Source organism: Symphalangus syndactylus, chromosome 13, assembly GCF_028878055.3.
Source record: "Symphalangus syndactylus isolate Jambi chromosome 13, NHGRI_mSymSyn1-v2.1_pri, whole genome shotgun sequence".
In the NCBI taxonomy this organism is placed as follows: Eukaryota; Metazoa; Chordata; class Mammalia; order Primates; family Hylobatidae; genus Symphalangus; species Symphalangus syndactylus.
This window is the reverse complement of record NC_072435.2, coordinates 31,056,722-31,080,919: the sequence shown is the minus strand read 5'-3', so window position 1 is coordinate 31,080,919 and position 24,198 is coordinate 31,056,722. Positions and strand designations below refer to the sequence as shown.

Here is a 24,198-nt window from a genome sequence, read left to right as displayed (position 1 = left end):
ATGAGCTACTGTGTGACACAGGTCACCACATCAAGTGTATCGGCTTTTCTAGGGCGAGTGTGAGCTGGGTTTCTGGACTTTGCTTAAGAGCAGTGACAGACCTGGAAGATATTGCCCCAGGCACTCTTGGGTGCTTTACATGTATTGGTTCATTTAATCTTTAAACCCCACAAGTGTCCTTGGGATTCCCATTTTGCAGAGGAGGCTCAGGGTCCTTGTCACTTGCCCAAGGTCGCAGTAGGTGGAAGAATAGGGAGTCTAGAGCTGTGCTCTTCGCTGCTGCCCTCCAGTTGGAAAGCTGTCCAGGCCAGGGACAGGCTTTGCAGAGAGAAGGTACAGAGGACAGGACAGGCGAATATTCAGGGACTGTGAGGACTGAGGTGGTTCTGCCAACTGTGGAGGGCCTGGTCACTTGACAAGGCATCTCATTGCATCCCCCTGAGGCTCCCTCAAAGCCCCTTTTCAAGTTAGGACATTGTTATCTCCTGTGTAGTTTTTGTTGATTGCCCTCTGAAATGCTGTGAGAGGGTAGACCATTCTGCCCTTGCCTGCCCAGCCCAGCACCTGGCACAGTCATTGCTCAGTGTATATTTATTGAATGAACAATTGACTGAATGTCAGACCCAAGGCTTTGCCTTAGGAAATAGGCTGTTGGACAAGAGGACTACCATACTTTGCGTTTTTTTCTGGAAATTTATGTCACCTGGGAGTGGAGCAGATTACCAGGCTGTTTCCAGAGATAGCGACTCTCCATAAAGTGAGCCAACCTTGGGGCTGGGCGCCCAGTGGCTCACGCCTGTAATTCCAGCGCTTTGGGAGGCTGAGGCAGGCGGATCATGAGGTCAGGAGTTTGAGACCAGCCTGACCAACATGGTGAAACCCCATCTCTACTAAAAAAAAAAATATATATATATATATAAATGAGCCGGGTGTAGTGGTGCATGCCTGTAATCCCAGCTACTCAGGAGGCTGAGGCAGTAGAATCGCTTGCACCTGGGAGGCGGAGGTTGCAGTGAGCAAAGATCGTGCCACTGCACTCCAGCCTGGGTGACACAGCAAGACTCTGTCTTAAAAAAAAAAAAAAAAAAAAAAGTGAGCCAACCCTGAGGAGGAGTCTACATTCAGCTGCAGGGAGCCAGGGAATTGGTGCCGAGGTGTCTGGCACAGAAAAGCTTTGGGCCTCTCTCAGGTAAATGAAGTTTTGATATAGATTCAACTTCCCTGCCCCCCACAATTGAACTGTTTTGGGGGACCAGCAATTAGGGGCTAATTTGTGACTTTATTTTCTTCCTATTTGTGACTTTATTTTTTTCCTATTAAGGTACTGGTTTATTCGGTAGCCTTGGTGATTAGATTTAGGCATAATAGTTAAATGTAACAGAAGTTTATGTAACGAACAGTGATTAATAATGTTGCTGTCCAGATTCCCGTTATAGCGCTAACCTGATGTTATGAACTGAGATTGAATTTGAGTGCTTACATTATTTTGTAAAGGTGGTAGTATATCCACATACCCACAGTTTTTTCTTTATGTACGTGAAACCGTGCTTGGTTTCTTTTTTCCAAAGTTTATCTTTTCCATTAGTTGGGCAAGTCCTGAACCTAAGCTGAGACACTAGCCCATCATCTCCAGCAATGAATGTCATCCCCCCAGACTTCAGCATCCTGAGTTAATTAAAAGGTTCAGATGAAGTTAATCAAGTTTGGAACTCTAATTTTGTGCAATGTTTTGATACGATTTGATGAGTCATCTTTTGGTAGAGCACCTCTCTATTCCTGACAGTGTTTGAACTTGACGGAACAGTTTTGTAATGTGTAAACTGGTGGGAGGTGCTCTTCAGAAATGCAGAGTCAACAGTGGTATGTGTGCGTGTTTGGCTCTTCGGGCGGGGCGGAAAGCAGAACAAAAAGAATTTAATAAGTGAGAACTTGTCAGGAGCTAGGGTCAGTTCTGAGGCTGCTGCCTGTCAAGAACATGGGTTTCTTCCTGCCCCCCTCCATTGCTGCTAACTGGAGTCTGACCTTCGAGAAAGAGTGAAAAAAGACAGCTTCTGTTTGTTTTGCTGCAAGTAAGTGGCTGGACTGATTGGCCCCCTTCCCAGAGGCCCTGCAAGGACTTCAGATGTGGTCAGCGAGGTATGTGGACGGTGCCAGCCTGCCGGCCCTCGTCCAGCCAAACTGCACCAGGAACAGGCAAGGGGCACAGAGAAACAGTGGGGCCAGCTGCTGCTGCCTTTGCTCCTGCTCTTAATGCCGTCCTATTTCTTCCTAAGATGAAGCCGGTTTACTCTCTGAAGATTGATGGGCAAGGTTTTGTATGACCACGGTCTCCACTTCTCACCCACTGAACTTACAGCTTGAAATTAACAGAGGCGAGGCCCATCTGGAAAAATGCATTTGACAAAAACGTGATCAAATGGGGGATCCCCTGAGGTGGGTGGCAAAGAACCATACCACTTGGAATCCTAGGTGCTGTGTCCCTATATGGACCTGCTGTTTCTTTTGGATTCCATTAGGGTTAAGAAGCACAAATTCTGAAGCTAGATTTGAGTTTACATTTCCGTTCCAGTACTTGGGAGTTACAGTGACCAAATCATTTAATGTTTCTGAACTTCAGTTTCCTGATCTGTAAAGTAGGATGGGTAGGTCCGGCGTAGTGGGTCATGCCTATAATGCCAGCACTTTGGGAGGCTGAGGCAGGAGGATCACTTAAGGTCAGAAGTTCGAGACCAGCCTGGCCAACATAGTGAGGCCCCGTCACTAGTAAAAATACAAAAGTTATCTGGGCGTGGTTGTAGGCATCTCCAGCCTGGGTGACAGAGTGAGACTCCATCTTAAAAAAAAAAAAAAAAAGTAAATAAATGAATAAAAATAAAGGAATCCAGCCATCTGTTAGTATAGCCAAAGCAGAGGGTATTGCATCAAATGTCAAACCCTAGTCCTGTCAGTCACTCCTGAGAGAACAGGGCGAGACCCAGAAAGGGTATCAACACTGCCTGAGCAGATGGAGGCAAAGCTGTGCATGGGCTGCTTATAGGGCACAGTCTGAGGCCTTGCAGCAGTCACGTGGAAACTGAGGCTGCCTGCTTTCCAGGTGCAAGGTGGTGGACAGTGGCGGGAGCCCTGTGCTGGATGGCTCTTGTGTGATCTTATTTCTTTGTCACTGGGACAGAAGCACCAACTGTCACAAGGAACCAATAAGAGGAGGTGATTTTTTTTTCAGCTGTTACCACAAAGCTTTTCATCTTTTGGTTTGAAAACGTAGCTGTGGGAATAGGCCGGGTGCGGTAGCTCACACCTGTAATCCCAGCACTTTGGGAGGCCGAGGCGGGCCGATCACAAGGTCAGGAGATCGAGACCATTCTGGCTAACACAGTGAAACTCCGTCTCTACTAAAAATACAAAAATTAGCTGGGCATGGTGGCGGGCGCCTGTACTCCCAGCTACTAGGGAGGCTGAGGCAGGAGAATGGTGTGAACCCGGGAGGCGGAGCTTGCAGTGAGCCGAGATCGTGCCACTGCACTCCAGCCTGGGCGACAGAGCGAGACTCTGTCTCAAAAAAAAAAAGAGAGAGAGAGAGAGAGAGAAAGAAAATACAGCTGTGGGAGCACCAAAGCCCAAAGCTTTATAGTGCCTACTATGTGCCAGGCACTATACTAAACATTTTGCATGGATTAGCACTCATGTGATTTTCATGATAACCTGGTGAGGAGGTAATTATTATCACCCTTCCTACTGGTTTGTTGTTGTTGTTGTTTTGAGACAGAGTCTCGCTCTGTCACCCAGGCTGGATTGCAGTGGCATGATATCGGCTCACTGCAACCTCTGCCTCCTGGGTTTGAGCGACTCTCCTGCCTCAGGCTCCCGAGTAGCTGGGATTACAAGCATCCGCCACCACGCCAGCTAATTTTTGTGTTTTTAGTAGAGATGGGGTTTTATCATCTTGGCCAGGCTGGTCTTGAACCCCTGACCTTGTGATCCACCCGCCTTGGCCTCCCAAAGTGCTAGGATTACAGGCATGAGCCACCATGCCCGGCTACTTAATTTATTTTTTGAGACAGCCTCTCTCTGTAGCCCAGACTGGAGTGCGGTGGCGTGATTTCGGCTCACCGCAACCTCTGAATCCTGGGTTCAAGCAATTCTACTGCCTCAGCCTCCCAAGTACTTGAGATTATAGGCACCCACCACACTTTCAGCTAATTTTCCTATTTTTAGTAGAGATGGGGTTTCGCTATGTTGGCCAGGCTGGTCTCAAACTCCTGACCTCAAGTGATCCACCCACCTTAGCCTCCCAAAGTGTTGGGATTACAGGCGTGAGCCACTGCACCTGGCCTCCTTTATTTTATGGGACATTTTTTGAAAAGAGGCTTGGTCCAAACAGGCAGTACTTGCCATTTCTGCAGTCATTTCTCTACCCTGCCCCAAAATGGTTACTCAGTTGCATTTATTTACTGCAATCGGAATACCAGCAGCACACCTACAAAATTAGAAGTATTGGGTGGTAGCAGATCAGTGCTCTCTGGCATCCCGGTGGTCACAGCCTTTTTTTTTTTTTTTTTTTTTTGAGACAGAGTCTCGCTCTGTCGCCCAGGCTGAAGTGCAGTGGCACAATCTCAGCTCACTGCAACCTCCACCTCCTGGGTTCAAGAGATTCTCCTGCCTCAGCCTCCCAAGTAGCTGAGATTACAGGCACCCGCCACCATGCACGGCTAATTTTTTTGGTATTTTTAGTAGAGATAGGGTTTTACCATGTTGGCCAGGCTGGTCTTGAACTCCTGACCTCAGGTGATCCACCTGCCTCAGCCTCTGAAAGTGCTGGGATTACAGGCATGAGCCACCAGCCCTGGCCAATTATCATAGCTTTGAGTTGGCTGCCAAGTGTTGAGGTAGTGTTGAGGGTTGCAGAAGCTGTGTTCTTGAAAAAGAGAAGAGAGTAACATTCTCAGAAAGCAAAGTATTCAGAAGAGTCAGTGGGTGTTCTGGAGCTTTTTTATTTTCTTTCCTTTTTTTTTTAAAGAAATTACCAGCTGGGTGCGGTGGCTCACGCCTGTAATTCCAGCACTTTGGGAGGCCAAGGCAGGAGGATCACCTGAGGTCAGGAGTTTGAGACCAGGAATTATTCTATTTTTAGTGAAACCCCGTCTCTACTAAAAATACAAAAAATTAGCTGGGTGTGGCTGCAGGCACCTGTAATCCCAGCTACTTGGGAGGTTGAGGCAGGAGAATGGCTTGAACCCGGGAGGTGGAGGTTGCATTGAGCCAAGATCACGCCATTGCACTCCAGCCTGGGCAACAGAGTAAGATTGTCTCAAAGAAAAAAAAAAAAAAGAAAAGAAAAAGAAAACAAAGAAATTCGCTTTTCTCTGATATGCAGAGCCCCGTCTATACTGGACAGGTGGAAGTTACCAGAGAAATACAGACCAGGGGCCTTTGTCTGACATTGGCGCTGAGAAAAGCATAGCCCAGAAGCAGGGTGTGTCTTTTTTTTTTTACCTGGGCATCTGTGGTTTGAGAGCTTCTTGGAACACTTTATAACCCATTTCTGAACTTCTCCCAGGCTTCAGTGGAGCCACCTGTTGTAGCTTCTAAAACTGTGTCCTCAGTTGTTCTCCCACCCATTGCCTTCACAGATGCAGAGACCAAGATTCACTCACTCGCCATTAGACCTTTAGCACCCAGGTCTGTCTGGCACAAAGTAAGTGCCAGGCTGGTGGAGTGAATGAATTCTACTTAGAGAATGGTCCTCAACGCAGGCTGCTCATTACCAAAACTATTTGGTCTTTAAAAAGTGTGACTCTGATGCTTCAGTCTGGGGTGGATACCAAATACTTGCATTTTTAAAGAGCCTCACAGCAACTCCTGGTAGTTTTCAATTTACCTTAATTTTTATGTAGGAACCCCTTTTCCTGGTAGAGAGTATAATTTGCTGAATAAGTCTACTTTTTCGATCAACATATACGGAAGAGACATCAATGAAAGAACTGGCAAACTGTAAAGCCCCCTCTCCAGGTGTGAAGTACTCAGGGCTTGGGCCTAGAAGCTGATCCATGTCTCTGTGTCTGTTCTGAAATAGCCTGTGTGATGTAAGAGAAAGAGTATTGTCCTTAGAGACAAGCCTAGAGACTGGCTGTGCCCTTTCCTTGGGCAGCATGTAGGGAACAAGAATGCCTGCCCACCCGCAGGCAGGTTACCTGTGGACAAGGTGTAGTGGACAGTTAGAAGGTGTTGGTATGTTAATCAGTCTTTTTTTTTTCTTTTTTGAGATGGAGTTACGCTCTATCGCGCAGGCAAAGTGCGGTGGCGCGATCTCAGCTCACTGCAACCTCCTCCCAGGTTCAAGTGATTCTTCTGCTTCAGCCTCCCAAGTACCTGGGACTATAGGCGTGCACCACCACGCCCGGCTAAGTTATGTATTTTTTTAGTAGAGACGGGGTTTCACCATGTTGGCCAGGATGGTCTCGAACTTCTGACCTCGTAATCTGCCTGCCTCGGCCTCCCAAAGTGCTGGGATTACAGACGTGAGCCACCACACCCGGCCAGTCTTTTTTTTTTTTTTTTTCCTGAGATGAAGTCTCGCTCTGTTGCCCAGGCTGGAGTTCAGTGGCGCGATCTCGGCTTACTGCATCCTCTGCCTCTCGGGTTCAAGTGATTCTCCTGCGTCAGCCTCCTGAGTAGCTGAGATTACAGGTGCCTGCCACCACGTCTGGCTAATTTTTGTATTTTTAGTAGAGACAGGGTTTCACCATGTTGGCCAGGCTGATCTCGAACTCCTGACCTCAGATGATCCACCCGCCTTGGCCTCCCAAAATGCTTGGATTACAGGCGTGAGCCACTGCACCCAGCCTAATCAGTCTTTTGCTCCTATTTGTCTTTGTTTGGGATAAAAGTTATAGCCTTGTTGGGGTCTTCTTACACAGTATTCTGACCCACAGCCATCATCTGAACGTTTCCTCTGGTTCACAACCAAAATTAAACATCTGTTTATGGAGATTGAGATAGTTTTCATAGTAAAGGAGGTTTTGTTTGTAATGACCTTCCTGTTTGATGGGTCTAAGTATTTGGCTGGCCCTTCTGGCTAAAGCAGCCTTTAAACTGGTCCTGCCTAGAATGTGTACCTCCCACTCCTTATCATCTCTCTTCTGGGTCCCTTTTCCTTCCCCTTTCCATTCCCCTTTCCCTTCCTCTTCCCCTTTCCCTTCCCCTTCCCCTTCCCCTTTCCCTTCCCCTTCCCCTTCACTTCTCCCTTCCGTTTTTCCTTTTCCTACCCTTTTTTTCTTTCTTTCTTTTTTTTTTTTTTTTTTTTTTGACAGGGTCTCACTCTGTCACCCAGGCTGGAGTGCATTGATGAGATCTCTGCTCATGTAGCCTTGACCTTCTGGGCTCAAGTGATCTTCTGCCTTGGCCTCCTTAGTAGCTGGGACTACAGGTACCACCATACCTGGCTAAATTTTTTTTTTTTTTTTTTTTTTTTTTTTTTTTGGTAGCAGTGAGGTCTCACTATGTTGCCCAGGATGGTCTCAAACTTCTGGGCTCAAGCTATCCTCATGCCTTGGCCCTCCAAAGTGTTGGGATTGCAGATGTGTGCTACCACACTCTGCCTCTTCTGGGTCTTTTTTTTTTCTTTTTTTTTTTTTTGAGACGGAGTCTTGCTCTGTTGCCCAGGCTGGTGTGCAGTGGCATGATCTTGGCTCACTGCAACCTCTGCCTCCTGGGTTCAAGCGATTCTCCTGCCTCAGCCCTCCGAGTAGCTGGGACTACAGGTGCCCGCCACCACGCCTGGCTAATTTTTTTGGATTTTTAGTAGAGACGGGGTTTCACCATGGTCTCGATCTCATGACCTCGTGATCCGCCCGCCTCGGCCTCCCGAAGTGCTGGGATTACAAGTGTGAGCCACCGCGCCGGCCTCCAGGTCTTAATAGAGGCTTTTTCCTCTACCGGAAGCTTCCACTGCTTTCTGCCCCCTTCAAACTCATACATACTTCATTGAATTGTTTCCTCGGGGAAGCCTTCCTGATAACCACCCTACAGAGGGTGTCAGACGCCCTATTATGCTGTCACAGCACTTTTCACAGTAAGGTAAATTGCTTTTATAATTATTGGATTGCCTCTCTGACTATGTTTGTTGAATAAATAAAAAAGGTGGCCAGGTGTGGTGGCTCACACCTGTAATCCCAGCACTTTGGGAGGCCGAGGCGGTTGGATCACGAGGTCAAGAGTTTGAGACCAGCCTGACCATCATGGTGAAACCCCCGTCTCTACTAAATATACAAAAATTAGCCGGGCGTGGTGGTTCGTGCCTGTAGTCCTAGCTACTCAGGAGGCTGAGGCAGAAGAATCGCTTGAACCCGGGAGGCAGAGGTTGCAGTGAGCCAAGGTCGTGCCATTGCACTCCAGCCTGGGCAACAGTGTGAGCCTCCATCTCAAAAAAAAAAAAAAAAAAAAAGTGGCTTTATAATCTGACTTCTTTTTCTTTTTCCCAGTGCTCTTAAAGTTCCGTACAGATAAAGGAAGAGATCCCAGTTCTGATACATATGAGGAAGATTCCGAGTTGTTGCTCCAGATACGAAATGATGTGCTTGACTCACTGGGTATTAGTCCTGACCTGCTTCCTGAGGACTTTGTCAGGTTGGTGTCAGTATTTATCATTGTTTAGTCTGGACAGATAAAGTTTGTTTTCAGGATTTGCCTTAATTTGAGGAGCTCTTTTATTAGAAACCTTTCAGAGAGCCCCCCTGCCACATTCTGCTCGCTCCTGTAGACTTCTGCCTCTCCACTAGAATAGCAATATATAAAAAATAAAGAGGGGACAGATTCTGATTTTTACAATAAGTATCTTATATTCACGTAGTTCAAAATTCAAGGCAATGTAAGATCTGTAAACATTATTCTCTACCTTTTTTCACTTTACGTGATTTTGTTATCTCTTGGGGACATCTCCAGATGAGTACATAGTTTGCTCCCTCTTTTCCACAGCTCCTTAGTATTCCAGCGTGTGAAGCGATGGAGTTTATTGAACCAGTTGCCTGCTCACTCAAGTTGTGTTCAGGCTTTTCTAACTGCATAACACTGCAGTGTGTGACCTTGTGTCGTACGTGTGCAGGTGTAACTGCAGGATAATTGGGAGGAAGGGAGTTGCTGGGTCAGAAGGATGTAATTTATCATTTGGTCAGAATTGCCACCTTGCCCCCATTGGTATCCTATCAATTCATACCCCCAGCAGCAAAACCACCCATGTTCCCAGCATCCTCTCACTTGGACACTGCATGCTTTCACCTTACGTGACTACCTTTTAGCTCTCATAAACAGGCTTAGGATTTGATTGGAGAAGATCACATGGTGACTAGGTCACAATCTTTTTTTTTTTTTTTGAGATAGAGTTTCGCTCTTGTCGCCCAGGCTCACTGCAACCTCTGGCGCCTGGGTCCAAGCGATTCTCCTGACTCAGCCTTTTGAGTAGCTGGGATTACAGGTGCCTGCCACCATACCCAGCTAATTTTTTTTGTATTTTTGGTAGAGATGGGGTTTTCCATGTTGGCCAGACAGGTCTTGAACTCCTGACCTCAGGTGATCCGCCTGCCTTGGCCTCCCAAAGTGCTGAGATTACAGGCGTGAGCCACCACGCGCTCCATCCACAATCTCCTTCCAAGCAGCTCTGGGATCATGTACACACCCTAATTCCCTTTCCATGTCTTGAGAGGCTTCCTAAACTTGGCTTTGCAGTGCCTCCAGCTTGTAGCAGTAATAATGATGGCTGCAGTTTACTGAGCAGCTATTATATACTAGGCATCAGGTAGTAAGTAGCCAACCCAGATCCCACCCCAGGTATCATCACAGTGCTTGCTCTAGTAGTAGCATGCTACCTTGGTTTCTTATCAACAGTAAGATCTGCCAGAGTCCTTAGTCCTTTCTTTCTTGACTTCCTGCTGGGAACTTCAGGTGAGCAACAGCAAACCCCACTCCATTTAGGGCCAGCAGTGGTCTTCAAAGCATCTGTGGTGCCCTGACCCAAAAAGCCATGATTGTCCTGGTACAGTGGCTCACACCTATAATCCCAGTACTGTGGGAGGTTGAGACAGGCAGATTGCTTTGAGCTTAGGAGTTTGAGGCCAACCTTGACAACATGGTGAAACCCTGTCTCTACAAAAAATAGAAAAATTAACTGGGCATCGATGACTGGTGCTTGTAGTCTCAGCTACTCTGGAGGCTGAGGCTAGAGCATCGCTTGAGCCCAGGAAAGCAGAGATTGCAGTGAACGAAGATTGCACCACTGCATTCCAGCCTGGGTGACAGAGAGAGACCCTGTCTCAATACATATAGCGTAAGGCTAGGTGTGGTGGCTCACGCCTGTAATCTCAGCACTTTGGGAGGCTGAGGTGGGTGGATCACAAGGTCAGGAGTTCAAGACCAGCCGGGGCAACATGGTGAAACCCCGTCTCTACTCAAAATACAAAAATTAGTGGGGCGTGGTGGTGTGCACCTATAATCCTACACACACACACACACACACACACACACACACGGCATAGCTGGGACCACAGGCATGTGCCACCATGCCACCTCTTGCATATCTGAGACCACAGGTGTGTGCCACCATGCCTGGCTATATATATATATATATATGATAAAGTATTTAAGTAAAAAAAACTATAAACAATTTAAATATCCACCAATAAGGTATTGGTTAAATAAACCACTATATATCTAGATAACAAAAAATTGTGAAATGTAAGTAATATGTATCTATATATTTATTGACACAAACAGGTCCATAATATGCTGGGAAAAGGCTGTCAAACAGTATGGATAGTATATTCCCATTCTGATTTTTTTTTTTTTTTTTTTTTTTTTTTGAGACGGAATGTTGCTCTGTTGCCCAGGCTGGAGTGAAATGGCACGATCTCAGCTCACTGCAACCTCCGCCTCCCAGGTTCAAGCGATTCTCCTGCCTCAGCCTCCCGAGTAGCTGGAACTATAGGTGCCTGCCACAACACCTGGCTCATTTTTGTATTTTTAGCAGAGACGGGGTTTCGCCATGTTAGCTAGCCTAGTTTCGAACTCCTGACCTCAGGTGATCTGCCTGCCTCGGCCTCCCAAAGTGCTGGGATTACAAGTGTGAGCTACCACACCCGGCCCATTTTGATATTTTAAACAAGAAAAAGATGTAAATACACAAAGAAAAGTTTGTGAGGCTAGACCCCAAAATGTTAGCAGTGGCTGGGATTACCAGGGATTCTGTTCTTCCATTTTATACTTTCTGGCAATGGACATCTGTTGGTTTTGCGATCAGAAAAACAGCAAAGTTCTCTGAAAAGAGAATCAAAAACACAACCTGAAGGACAGTGCGAGCAGAACACAGACAGATGAGGGAAACAGAGACTTGTGCACAACTCTCTCTCCTCAAGTGAGCACACCCCACTCCACGGAGGCAGTGGGTAATCTGGAAAGACAGCTCAGCTGCAAGACAACGGCTCATTTCCTTGCTGGCATCCCTAACCCATGTCAGGCCATCTTGTAGCCTGTCTACAGAAAGACTTCAAGAGGCCACCAAACACCTCTTACTTAAAAAACAATAGAGGCGGCCGGGTGCGGTGGCTCACGCTTGTAATCCCAGCACTTTGGGAGGCCAAGGCGGGCAGATCACAAGGTCAGGAGATCGAGACCACGGTGAAATCCCGTCTCTACTAAAAAATACAAAAAATTAGGCAGGCGTGGTGGCGGGCGCCTGTAGTCCCAGCTACTCGGAGAGGCTAAGGCAGGAGAATGGCGTGAACCCGGGAGGCGGAGCTTGCGGTGAGCCGAGATTGCACCACTGCACTCCAGCCTGGGCGACAGAGCAAGACTCCGTCTCAAAAAAAAAAAAAAAAAAGCAACAGAGGCCAGGCGCGGTGGCTTACGCCTGTAATCCCAGCACTTTGGGAGGGTGAGGCAGACAGATCATGAGGTCAGGAGATTGAGAACATCCTGGCTAACATGGTGAAACCCCATCTCTACTAAAAATACAAAAAATTAGCCGGGTGTGGTGGCAGGCGCCTGTAGTCCCAGCTACTTGGGAGGCTGAGGCAGGAGAATGGCGTGAACCGAGGAGGCAGAGGTTGCAGTGAGCCGAGATCACGCCACTGCACTCCAGCCTGGGCGACAGAGCAACAGGGAGACTCCTTCTCAAAAAAAAAAAAAAAAAAAGGCAACAATAGAATGGCAGTGCCTGAGCACACAAGACTGAGACATGGAAAAGTGGTTTCCCCAAAGAGGGTGGGCAGGGAAGGAACCACTTTGGAGAGAAAACCAGCCAGCAGCTCGTTAGGCTGTGGCTTTCCTCTTCTGGGAAGCAGGGCCTTCAACTCTGCTGTCCAGTGATGCAGAGCCAGACCATTCATCACTTTGAGTGCCCAAGTCACTCGGCTGCACACTCACGGCCCAGCACCCAGCCCCAGGTATGCTCAGCGGCTGCCCCTTGCCACTGGCTGACTGGCTGGGATTATTGCAACTGAAGCCCTGCATGACCCAGTCCTTCTTCCAGCTGCGAAGCACAGCAGAGGAAACACTTGCTTCTCACAAACTGGTCATTCCTCCACCAAGAGATGAGTGCCCCGGTGAGTTACCATGAGATCCAAGCCTGTACAGTGTCATCAGCCCCTGACCTCACCATGCCGATGTTACAAACGCACCTTGTAAACTGCTGCCTATGTTTAGATGATGGCTTTTTTTTTTTTTTTTTTTTGAGACAGAGTCTCGCTCTGTCCCCCAGGCTGGAGTGCAGTGGCACGATTTCGGCTCTCTGCAAGTTCCGCCTTCCGGGTTCACACCATTCTCCTGCCTCAGCCTCCTGAGTAGCAGGGATTACAGGCGCCTGCCACCACACCCAGCTAATTTTTTTGTATTTTTTAGTAGAGATGTGGTTTCACTGTGTTAGCCAGGATGGTCTCGATCTCCTGACCTCGTGATCCGCCTGCGTTGGCCTCCCAAAGTGTTGGGATTACAAATGTGAGCCACTGCGCCCAGCCTTTTTTTTTTTTTTTTTTTTTTTTTTAAAAGATAGAATCTCTCTCTGTTGCCTAGGCTAGAGTGTAGTGGCACATCATAGCTCACTGCAGCATCAACCTCCTGGGCTCAGGCGATACTCTCACCTCAGCCTCTTGCGTAGTTGAGACTATAGGCATGTACCACCAAGCCTGGCTAAATTTTTTTTTTTTTTTTGTATTGACAGGGTCTCACTGTTTTCACCAGGCTGTGTTTCCTATTTTTTAAAGTTATGAACTGCATAACAAGAGAGTATACAAAGCACATCTGCCTGAGTTAAATGATAATTAATATTTATTTTTGTTGTAGAGATGGAGGTCTCACTCTATTGCCCAGGCTGTTCTCAGACTCCTGGATTCAAGCTATCCTGCCTTGGCTTTCCAAAACTTCTGGGATAGACAGGCGTGAGCCACTTGTATCTCTTTTAATTTGGAATAGCCCTTGGCAAACTGGCTTGCCACCTCTTTTTGTAAATAAAGTTTTATTGGCACACTTACTCATTTATATATTATCTGTAGCAGCTTTTGTGCCACAGTAGGATTAAATAGTTATAACAAAGACCATATGGCCCATAAAGCTGAAAATATTCTATTATCTGGTTCTTTTGTTTCTTTGTTTTTGAGACAAAGTTTCACTCTGTCACCCAGGCTGGAGTGCAGTGGCGCGATCTCAGCTCATTGCAACCTCCACCTCCCCGGTTCAAGCGAATCTCCTGCCTTAGACTCCTGAGTAGCTAGCTGGGATTACAGGCATACGCCACCATGCCCAGCTAATTTTTTTTTTTTTTTTTTTTTTTTTTTTTTTTTTTTTGAGATGGAGTCTCACTCTGTCACCCAGGCTAGAGTGCAATGGCCTGATCTTGGCTCACTGCAACTTCTGCCTCCGTGGTTCAAGTGATTCTTCTGTCTCGACCTCTCGAGTAGCTAGGACTACAGGCGCATGCCACCATGCCCGGCTAATTTTTGTATTTTTAGTAGAGGTGGGGTTTCACCATATTGGCCAGACTGATCTCAAACTCCTGACCTCATGATCTACCCGGCTTGGCCTCTGAAAGTGCTGGGATCACAGGCATGAGCCACTGCACCTGGCCTATTAGCTGTTGCTTTTTTTTTTTTTTTTTTTTTTTTTTTGAGCTGGAGTCTTGCTGTGTCACCCAGGCTGGAGTGCAGTGGCGTGATCTCGGCTCATTGCAACCTCTGCCTCCTGGCTTTAAGTGATTCTTTTGCCTCAGCCTCTGGAGCAGCTGGGACTATAGGCACGTGCCACCACGCCCAGCTAATTTTTGTATTTTTAGTAGAGATGGGGTTTCACCATATTGGCCAGGCTGAACTATTCCTCCAACACGGCCAAAATGAGATTCTACCAGCAATGGGAGGGGTTTTTCTTATTATTATTATTGGGAGTCTCTCTGTTGCCCAGGCTGGAGTGCAGTGGCGCCATCTTGGCTCACTGCAACCTCCGCCTCCTGGGTTCAAGCGATTCTCCTGCCTCAGCCTCCCGAGTCTGGCATTACAGCCACCCGCCACCATGCCCGGCTAATTTTTGTATTGTAGTAGAGACGGGGTTTCACTATGTATGTCAAGCTGGTCTCGAACTCCTGACCTCAAGTGATCCACCCGCCTTGGCCTCCCAAAGTGCTGGGATTACAGGTGTGAGCCACCGTGCCCAGCCCTAGTTCTCCATATATTTTATAGCTCTGTAGTGGACCTTGATAAGCAGGAAGATGTTACCCCTGGATGAACAAAATGGGAATGTGCTGGTCCTGGCCAGGGTGTGAGGAGCTGGCAGTGCCTTTGGACACAGCCCTTGGGATTGGAATGGATACAGCCTTTTGGGAGGGCATTTTGGCAATACATATGAAAAACTAGCATTGCTATATTTAGAAATTTGTCTTAAGGAATTATTTCGACACCTGTGTCTTTGTCAAGATGTATGATTACAGTGTTGAACAGCTTAAATGTCCCTCAATAGGTTATAGAACAGAAGAGTAATAGTTGATAATATTTGGGTTTAAAATTATACCTATTTATTTATTTATTTTATTATTATTATTATTTTTTGAGACAGTCTTGCCCTGTCACCAGGCTGGAGTGTAGTTGTGCGATCTCAGCTCACTGCAACCTATGCCTCCCAGGTTCAAGCGATTCTCCTGCCTCAACCTCCTGAGTAGCTGGGACTACAGGCTCACCCCACCACGCCAAGCTAATTTTTGTATTTTTAGTAGAGACAGGGTTTCACCATGTGGGCCAGGATGATCTCGATCTCTTGACTTTGTAATCCGCCTGCCTCGACCTCCCAAAGTGCTGGGATTACAGGCATCAGCCACTGAGCCTGGCCTAATTATACCCATTTAGATTGTGCACTTTTTAAAATGTCTAGAAGCGGCCGGGCACAGTGGCTCACACCTGTAATCCCAGCACTTTGGGAGGCCGAGGCAGGCGGATCACGAGGTCAAGAGATCGAGACCATCCTGGCCAACATGGTGAAACCCCGTCTCTACTAAAAATACAGAGTAGCCGGGAGTGGTGGCGGGCGCCTGTAGTCTGAGCTACTCGGGAGACTGAGGCAGGAGAATGACATGAACCCGGAAGGCGGAGCTTGCAGTGAGCCGAGATTGCGCCACTGCACTCCAGCCTGGGTGACAGAGTGAGACTCCGTCTCAAAAAAAAAAAAAAAAAAAATGTCTAGAAGGATGTGCACCACACTGGGGAGATTGGAGGTAGTGTTCTGTAGGGAGGCTTTCCCTTTCACTTGTCTGTGTTCCAGTTTGCTTGGTGAGCACACACCATTGTGTTCAGGAGTAGGAACTGGCAGAGCACACTTCCTTTGGAGAAGTGATGGAATAAAGTGATTTGCTCACTAGGATGGGTGACTTGGAGGGGCAGGTGACTGTGTCATCTAAAATTTGTCCTGTGGATGCCCCATCTTGGCCCAGAAGGGCTGGTTTCTATGTGGGTTGTGAAGACTTTTTCTGCCCTCATACTTTAATTTCAGGCCTCAAATTTCCCTTGCCTCCTACATGTTAACACAGGCCTGCTCCCTGACATTTGTCTGGGAATAGCATATAGAACCCACTGGCCATTATGGGTAAGAAGAGAATTGCGAGAATGTGACCAGGGCGCTGAAACATCTGATATCTCTAGGACAGATATAGGAAGCACAGATATAGTCTTTCCTTTAACTTATAAAGGTAAAAATAAAAGTATTGTGAAAGAATTTCTGCTTGCCAAAGTTCAAAGGCCTTTTCCAACCACTTATGAATCCCTGGCTCAGATTTCATTTTCACACCTAGATGCCAGCATTAACACTGCTGTCTGAATTGGGCCCTCCTGCTAGAAGTTGTTTTTATTCGGCCGGGCGCGGTGGCTCACGCTTGTAATCCCAGCACTTTTGGAGGCCGAGGCAGGCGGATCACGAGATCAGGAGATCGAGACCACGGTGAAACCCCATCTCTACTAAAAATACAAAAAATTAGCCGGGCGTTTTGGCGGGCGCCTGTAGTCCCAGCTACTCGGAGAGGCTGAGGCAGGAGAATGGCGTGAACCCGGGAGGTGGAGCTTGCAGTGAGCCGAGATCGCGCCACTGCACTCCAGCCCGGGCGACAGAGCGAGACTCCGTCTCAAAAAAAAAAAAAAAAAAAAAAAAAAAAGAAGAAGTTGTTTTTATTCAGGAGAGCCTACTACTGAATTTCTCCAGATGTCATGGTCACAGTTCTGTTCCCAGTGCTCCATTTTCTTTGTCTTCCTCTCTTTTAGGTACTGCTTCTCCGAGATGGCCCCAGTGTGTGCAGTGGTTGGAGGGATTTTGGCACAGGAAATTGTGAAGGTAAAACAGCAGAAAATTGTTAACCATGACTTTGTATATGTGCTGACAGAGAGAATGGAAACTGTCTTAGACAGCTGCCTGTTTTCTCTCACCCCGTTCATCTTTGTTTCATGCCCTACCCATTTCCACCTCATCCCATTTTCTCTGGTCCATCCAGGTGCCATTCAGCAAATGACCTTGGAGTGCCTGCTCTGTGCTCAGCTCACAGTTGGCCATAGTGCCTCGAAGGTGTGATCTGCTCTCCACTAACTGTATTAGTTATCCAGTGCCTGTTGTATTGGTCAGGGATTCTGCTTCTCATAGCTCTATAAGTGAGTACTATCATGATCCCCACTTAAGAGGAAGACACTGGGGCCCATGAAAGGGACTCCAGAACCTGTGCTCTTAACCTCTGTACAGTTTATCTCCATTCATCACCATGGCATCAAAGCCCTCCCTCTTTGTTTTTTTTTTTTTGAGACGGAGTCTCGCTCTGTCCCCCAGGCTAGAGTGCAGTGGCAAGATCTCAGCTCACTGCAAGTTCCGCCTCCCGGGTTCACGCCATTCTCCTGCCTCAGCCTTCCAAGCAGCTGGGACTATATAGGTGCCTGCCACCACGCCAGGCTAACTTTTTTGTATTTTTAGTAGAGACGGGGTTTCACTGTGTTAGCCAGGATGGTCTCGATCTCCTGACCTCGTAATCCGCCCACCTTGGCCTCCCAAAGTCCTGGGATTTCAGGCATGAGCCGCTGCACCCAGCCTTTTTTTTTTTTTTTTTTTTTTTTTTATTTGAGACAGAATCTCACTTTGTCTCTCAGACTGGAGTGCAGTGGCGTGATCTTGACTCACTACAACCTCCGCCTCCTGGGTTCAAGTGATTCTCCTGCCTCAGCCTCCCGAGCAGCTGAGAGTGCAGGTTCCCGCCACCACGCCTGGCTAATTTTTTTATCTTTAGTAGTTCACCATATTGGCCAGGCTGGTCTCGAACTCCTGACATTGTGATCCTCCCACCTCGGCCTCCCAAAGTGCTGGGATTATAGGTGTGAGCTACCACACCCGGCCAAGCCCCCCTCTTTTTAACCCACACACTGTAGGTATTTGTAGAGAAATCAGTGTCTGTGTCCCCATGAACACACCAGGAGCCCCTCAAGGCTCTGTACAAGATGACCCGTGACCCTGTTAGGTAGGTGTTAGTGTCTCTCTCAGAAGGGAAGCATCTCCTACAGGGTCACATAACCAGTAACTAGCACAGCCTTTTGAGGGTCTTCTGGAACATTTGGGTTGCTAAAACTATACCATACCCCCAAATATATTGTACATTCTTTGCGGACTTTGCTATTTGCCCGAAGATGTTAAATTTGCCTTTTGCAGGTTCTTGGCTGCCTTAGTGGACTCCGGTGAGGCTTTTGTCTTCTTTCTTATGGAGCAGAGTCATGCCTAGTTAAATGATTGGCCATGTCTATGTACATGTCAAGTCTGAGCTTAGGAGGACAATTTGGAGACCCAGCCCTTAACACTTTGTCTTGGGGTCTGTAAATTCTGGAGACATTTGGCTCAATTTGTTAGTCACACCATTTTCCTAAGGCTACTTTTTTTTTTTTTGGTCTATTTTTTCTGATCCTTCTTTCTGGTCTAAATTCTTCCTTTGATCAAATCTAACTTGTATGTGATGGGCACTGAGGAGATATTTGGAGGGGGAAGAAAAGTGTGCAATGGCCATAGCTCTTTCCTTCCTCACCTTTTATACATAGCCCAGAGTGATGTGAAAATTACAGTTTATATGCCCAATCTGAGAAGAGGGTAATGGCCACCCAGAGGACTGTTTGAGCAGGATTCTGAGGCTCCCTGTAGACAAACTGCAGGAAAGAGTGCAGCAATGGGAATGTTCTAAGTGGGGAATGGGAATGTACATATTTTTGTAGCCTAAAACGACGACACCACCAATAATAATGGACAAGACTTACTGAAAGCCCACTGTCTGCCACACAAAGACAGTGTTTTTTACGTGGATACTCATTTCATCTCCCACTGGCCCTATGAGGTAGGAACTCCTGTGATCCCTGGTTTATAAAAGAGGAACTAAGGTGCAGGAAAGAAGATGCCTGCCCAGGCTAGTGCGTGTGGTGCCAGGATTTGGGCCCAGGCAGTCTGGTTTCTCAGTCTGTCCTCTTCCCCACGTGGCAGTCATGCGTCAGGTGTTGTCTTCAATGGCACCATCATGGCCGGGCGCAGTGGCTCACACCTATAATCCCAGCACTTTGGGAGGCCGAGGCGGGCGGATCATGAGGTCAGGAGATCGAGACCATCCTGGCTAACACAGTGAAACCCCGTCTCTACTAAAAATACAAAAAATTAGCCTGGCGTGGTGGCGGGCACCTGTAGTCCCAGCTACTCAGGAGGCTGAGGCAGGAGAATGGCGTGAACCTGGAGGGGCGGAGCCTGCAGTGAGCCAAGATCCTGCCACTGTACTCCAGCCTGGGCAACAGCGAGACTCGGTCTCAAAAAAAAAAAAAAAATGGCACCATCATGTAGAGACTGCATGGACCCCAGGGCCGCTGCCCTTGCACTGTCAGCCTCACTTCTGCACATCCCATTGAGGGGCTCCCCCTAAATTTTTCATGTGGGATGGAGACTGGAGGTTGGGGCAGGTAGCCTTGACCCCATTGTTGGTGGTAGCTTCTCACATCCCCATCCTCACACAGCCCCCTCCTTCCTGCCTGCTGGAGACAGCTGGTGCCCAGCATCTTGTTTCTGTTTATCCCAGATAGCCAGAGTACTCTGCATTCTTGGTTGCTGGGTGTGTTTGGAATCTCCTCCTACCCCATCTTGCTTGGGAAGCACTTTACCTTTTGCCCCATGTTCACCCCATTCCCTGCTCTCATCCCCAGTACTCCTTCATGCTTATTACTGGTCAGCCTTCAGCCAGCTGGCAGGCAGGGCCTGCAGTCCAAGGGCCTCAGACTCACCTTTCTCTCCTGAGGCACTGTCTGAGCACCTATGGAAAGCTTACACTAGGAGATGGGGGCAAGCGCAAGTCTGCTCCTTTGGAATCATCTTTTGCGTCTTTCCTTTCTTACATCCTTCTAGATACCCTATTTTACATCCATGTCTACCTCCTTAGGTTTAAAGCAGTTTTCCTTTCTCTCCATCCCCACCATCCACGGCAGGTCTCCCTTTCTATGGTAAGAGAGGTGATAGTGAATGCAGCAGCCATCCCAGGTTCGTGGTAAAACACGTGCCATCTCCTGTATCTTGGGTTTGAGGGTCTAAGAGTTCCACCTGTGGACTGTTGGACCCTTCCACCTGGCTGGGTTGGTGGCATCCCCAGTATTGGTAAAGGACTCCTGGCCCCTATTATTAATAGCAGCTCCTACTTACTGAGAATTTACTATGTGCTAAGCACTTTACAAGCCTAGTAACATTTCATTCTCACCAAAAGCTCTAGCAGGCAGGTGCTTTTTATTTGCCTATTTGCCCAGAGAAGCAAACTTCTTTCTGATCCAAGCTCTATGTGGACAGAGACCTTCTCAGAATCCTTAATGTCTAGCTGAATACCTGGCATAGAGTAGATGCTTAATAAATTTTCCCTTGACTGGGTGCTCTAGCTCATGCCTGTAATTCCAGCACTTGGGGAGGATTGCTTGAACCTAGAAGTTCAAGACCAGCTTGGGCAACATGAGGAGACCTCATCTCTACAAAAGTCCCAGCTACTCAAGAGGGTGTGGGAGGATATCTGGAGCTGGGGAGACGGAGGGTGCAGTAAGCCGAGAATGTGCCAACCACCTGGGCAGCAGAACAAGATCCTGTCTCAAAAAACTAAAATTAAAGGCCGGGCGCGTGGCTCACGCTTGTAATCCCAGCACTTTGAGAGGCCGAGGCGGGCAGATCACGAGGTCAGGAGATCGAGACCACAGTGAAACCCCGTCTCTACTAAAAAATACAAAAAATTAGCCGGGCGTGGTGGCGGGCGCCTGTAGTCCCAGCTACTCGGAGAGGCTGAGGCAGGAGAATGGCGTGAACCCGGGAGGCGGAGCTTGCAGTGAGCCGAGATTGCGCCACTGCACTCCAGCCTGGGCGACAGAGCGAGACTGCGTCTCAAAAAAAAAAAAAAAAAAAAAATTTACAAATAAATAAAATTTCCCTGGAAAAATGGCTAACACTATTTGTATATGGTAGATGTGATTGTCCCCGTTTTATGGATGAGGAAGTGAAAAGGGTTTGGTGCTGAGTTTGAAGAGGAGCAGTTCAGGATGTGTAGCGCCACCTTCCTTATGAATGATGGGACGGTGTTCCTGGGAACCGTTAAACCCTGCCCTGGTAGCTTGCCTAGGTGATGTCTTCCTCTTTAAGTGGTAGCTTGTGGTGAAATTTCAGTCCTTTCTGGGTTAAGGACCTGTTTGAAAATTTGTGGACAATTGTGAACCCTTTCTCAGAAAGATGTATGTGCATACAAGACTCAGTATGTTGTTTCGGGGGCTGACCCTGCCTCAAAAGACAGGGCCATGTGCTCACTCTTCCTTCCCACCCCCACTCCTCTCTCTCCCTCGCTCTCTGTTGCCCAGGCTGGAGTACAATGGCGCCATCACAGCTCACTGCAGACTTGATTTCCCTGGGCTTAAGCGATCCTCCCACCTCAGCTTCCTGAGGCACTGAGACTATAAGCACACGCCACCACATACGACTAATTTTTTTTATTTTTTGTAGATACGGGGTTTTGCCATGTTGCCCAGGCTGGTCTCGAACTCCTGGGCTCAAGTGATTCTCCCGCCTCAGCCTCCCAAAGTGCTGGGATCACAGGTGTGAGCCATTAAGCCCAGCCCTGTTCTTGTATTTTAAAGTGCTCTGTCTGGTAACCCCACAAGATAATCACCATTGCCGTTGCTAAATAGCATTGTCCAGGCCCTCTGGATCCCAGCCCTGACCCCCTGTGGAAGCCTAGCGACTTTATGTCCTCATGGAATAGCCCCCTTCTGCATCAGTGTGTTCCTTGATTAAATGTGTCCCCTTAAGTGATAAAGGCCACAGCCTAAGAACTGCCACCTTTCTCAGTTGAATAGTCATGAATAATTATTTCTGCTGTTTGCCCAGTGGTGGTGCAACACAGTGTTAGTCATTGTTTTAGTTTTAAGGTATCTTTTGTTTGTTTTTTGTTTTTTGTTTTTTGAGACAGGGTCTCACTCTGTTGCCCAGGCTGGAGTATAGTGGCACTATTACAGCTCACTGCAGCCTCAATCTCCCAGGCTCAAGCGATCCTCCCACCTCAGCCTCCCAAGTAGCTGGCACCTTGGGCATGCATCACCATACCTGGCTAATTTATGTCATTTTTCTCTCTCTTTTTTTTTTTTTTTTTTGAGACAGAGTCTCACTGTGTCACCCAGGCTGGAGTGCGGTGGCGCAATCTCAGTTTACTGCAACCTCTGCCTCCCGGGTTCAAGCGATTCTCCTGCCTCAGCCTCCTGAGTAGCGCGCCACCATACCCGGCTAATTTTTGTGTTTTAGTAGAGACAGGTTTCACCATGTTGGCCAGGCTGGTCTCCGACTCCCAGCCTCAGGTGATCCGCCCACTTCAGCCCCCCAGAGTGCTGGGATTACAGGCGTGAGCCACCGCGCCCCACCTATTTTAGTTTTCATATAGACGGGATCTCACCATGTTGTGCAGTCTGGTCTTGAATTCCTGGGCTCAAGTGATTCTCCCACCTTGGCCTCCCAAAGTGCTGGGATTACAGGTGTGAGTGTGCCTGGCCCTGGCCTGTTTTAAATTTTTGAGATACATAGTTTAACCCAGGCAAATACATTTCTTATTCTCATGTTAGGAAAAGAAGGTAATGTTTGGAGAGGTTAAATAATCTCCCCATGGACACACAGCTTGTAAGGGACAGAGCAAGGAGATAGGACAATTGAAATTGTCTCCAGACATTGCCAAATAGCCCTTTGGGAGCAAAATCGACCCCAGTTAAGAACCACTGCCCTAGACTGCTTTTAGAATTTTTTTTTCCCTCTATTCCTCTTAAAGCACTTGAGCTAAACCCTCATTTCATTTTTCTCCCCAGGCCCTGTCTCAGCGGGACCCTCCTCACAACAACTTCTTCTTCTTCGATGGCATGAAGGGGAATGGGATCGTGGAGTGCCTTGGCCCCAAGTGAACTCAAGACTTCGCAGCCCCAGAGATGCCAGTTGCAGCATGCCTGCCTGTATTCCCTGTCCCCTTCCTTCATGAAGGCATCTCCAGGCAAGGAAAACTGGTCATTGGCCCGATACAAAACATTTCCTGCAACGAAGGAGGTGGTGCCGACGTGCTGCTTCCCATCACCAGCAGCTGCTCGACAAGGGGCGCATGGTGGCTGTCTTTGTTCCAGCACTGTTCAGGCTGCCTGTCATCCCGGGCCTGCCGGCTCCCCTGAGTGATGAGCACTTCCAAGCACCCTTCTGCCCTTTCTCTGTCCTTATGCTGTCCCGGCCTCGCCAGCCCTCTGGGGCATTGTGGGAGATGCCTGCCAGGAACGAGCACACTCCGTTGCTTGGGAGCCTCTTGCCACCTTCTTGGACTTATTCCCCACCTGATGTCTTATAGAGAAAAGTGTGACTTCAGGTGGAGAGTAGGCCCAGGCCCCGTGAGGCACCAGTGGAAGCACAGCTCCAAGTTCAGACAGGTGCCCTTAGAGAGGAAAACCATGACAGGCAAATGCATTTCTTCTGGAGTTTGAGACCCTGACAAACAACAGGTGGCATCTGGTGTGCTGTTCTTGAGTTTTCGTTTAGGATTAGTTGAGTTCCAGCTGGGTTTTGGGAGAAAGGAGATGCTACCAAGTCTTGGATGTTAGGGCAAGACCCTGCAAGTTGAGTATTAGTAGAGAGCTTGTCTTTCAAGGCAGGTTCCTGGGGCTTCAGGGCTAGGAGGGAGGAGCCTGCGCTTTTAACAGAACCCCAGTCACATGCGGCCCAAGCCACTCAGGCTGTTGCATTTCAGGGCTGTGTTGGTCCTTTGTTTACCTCCTAAACCACAGCTGTTTGTGTTTCACATATGTTGTGAATTTTCCTTGGTTCTTTTTAAAGGAATGATAATAAAGTTACTTGCTTTAGGATTTGCTTGTTTTTCTTCCACTTCAGAAGCTTCTGAGAGGGAATGGGATGATCCTAGCAGTTGCCTTTTCAGACCCCAGGCTCTAACTCAGGAGATTCCTCCTCTCTCTCACCATTCCTGCCACCATTTTTTCTGGGTGATGCAGCAAGAGTTAAATTGTTCACATTCTAGAATGTGTAGAAGCTTCTGGCTCCAGTTGTCTGATGGATAATTCAGCTAAATAGTGGCTATTTTCAGTGGCAAGGATTATAATAATAAAAGGAAGTCAAAAGTGATGCTTAATATGCCCCAAGTCC

At 47.9% G+C, this 24,198-nt stretch overlaps 1 protein-coding gene across 2 annotated transcripts in view; it reads left to right on the top strand.

Annotated features, from left to right (window-relative positions):
• Nucleotides 1–23,903, top strand: part of SAE1 (SUMO1 activating enzyme subunit 1) — an 88,210-nt gene extending 64,307 nt beyond the window's left edge. Inside the window, exons 7-9 of one of the 2 annotated variants that reach the window (XM_055237493.2) lie at nucleotides 8,481–8,625; nucleotides 16,773–16,842; nucleotides 22,872–23,903. In XM_055237493.2, the coding sequence (XP_055093468.2) occupies nucleotides 8,481–8,625; nucleotides 16,773–16,842; nucleotides 22,872–22,964 (308 nt within the window). In that variant the 3' untranslated portion in view covers nucleotides 22,965–23,903. The remainder of the gene's footprint in view (nucleotides 1–8,480; nucleotides 8,626–16,772; nucleotides 16,843–22,871) is intronic. The other variant, XM_055237494.2, reaches the window with a different exon arrangement.
• The last annotated feature ends 295 nt before the right edge of the window (nucleotides 23,904–24,198 follow it).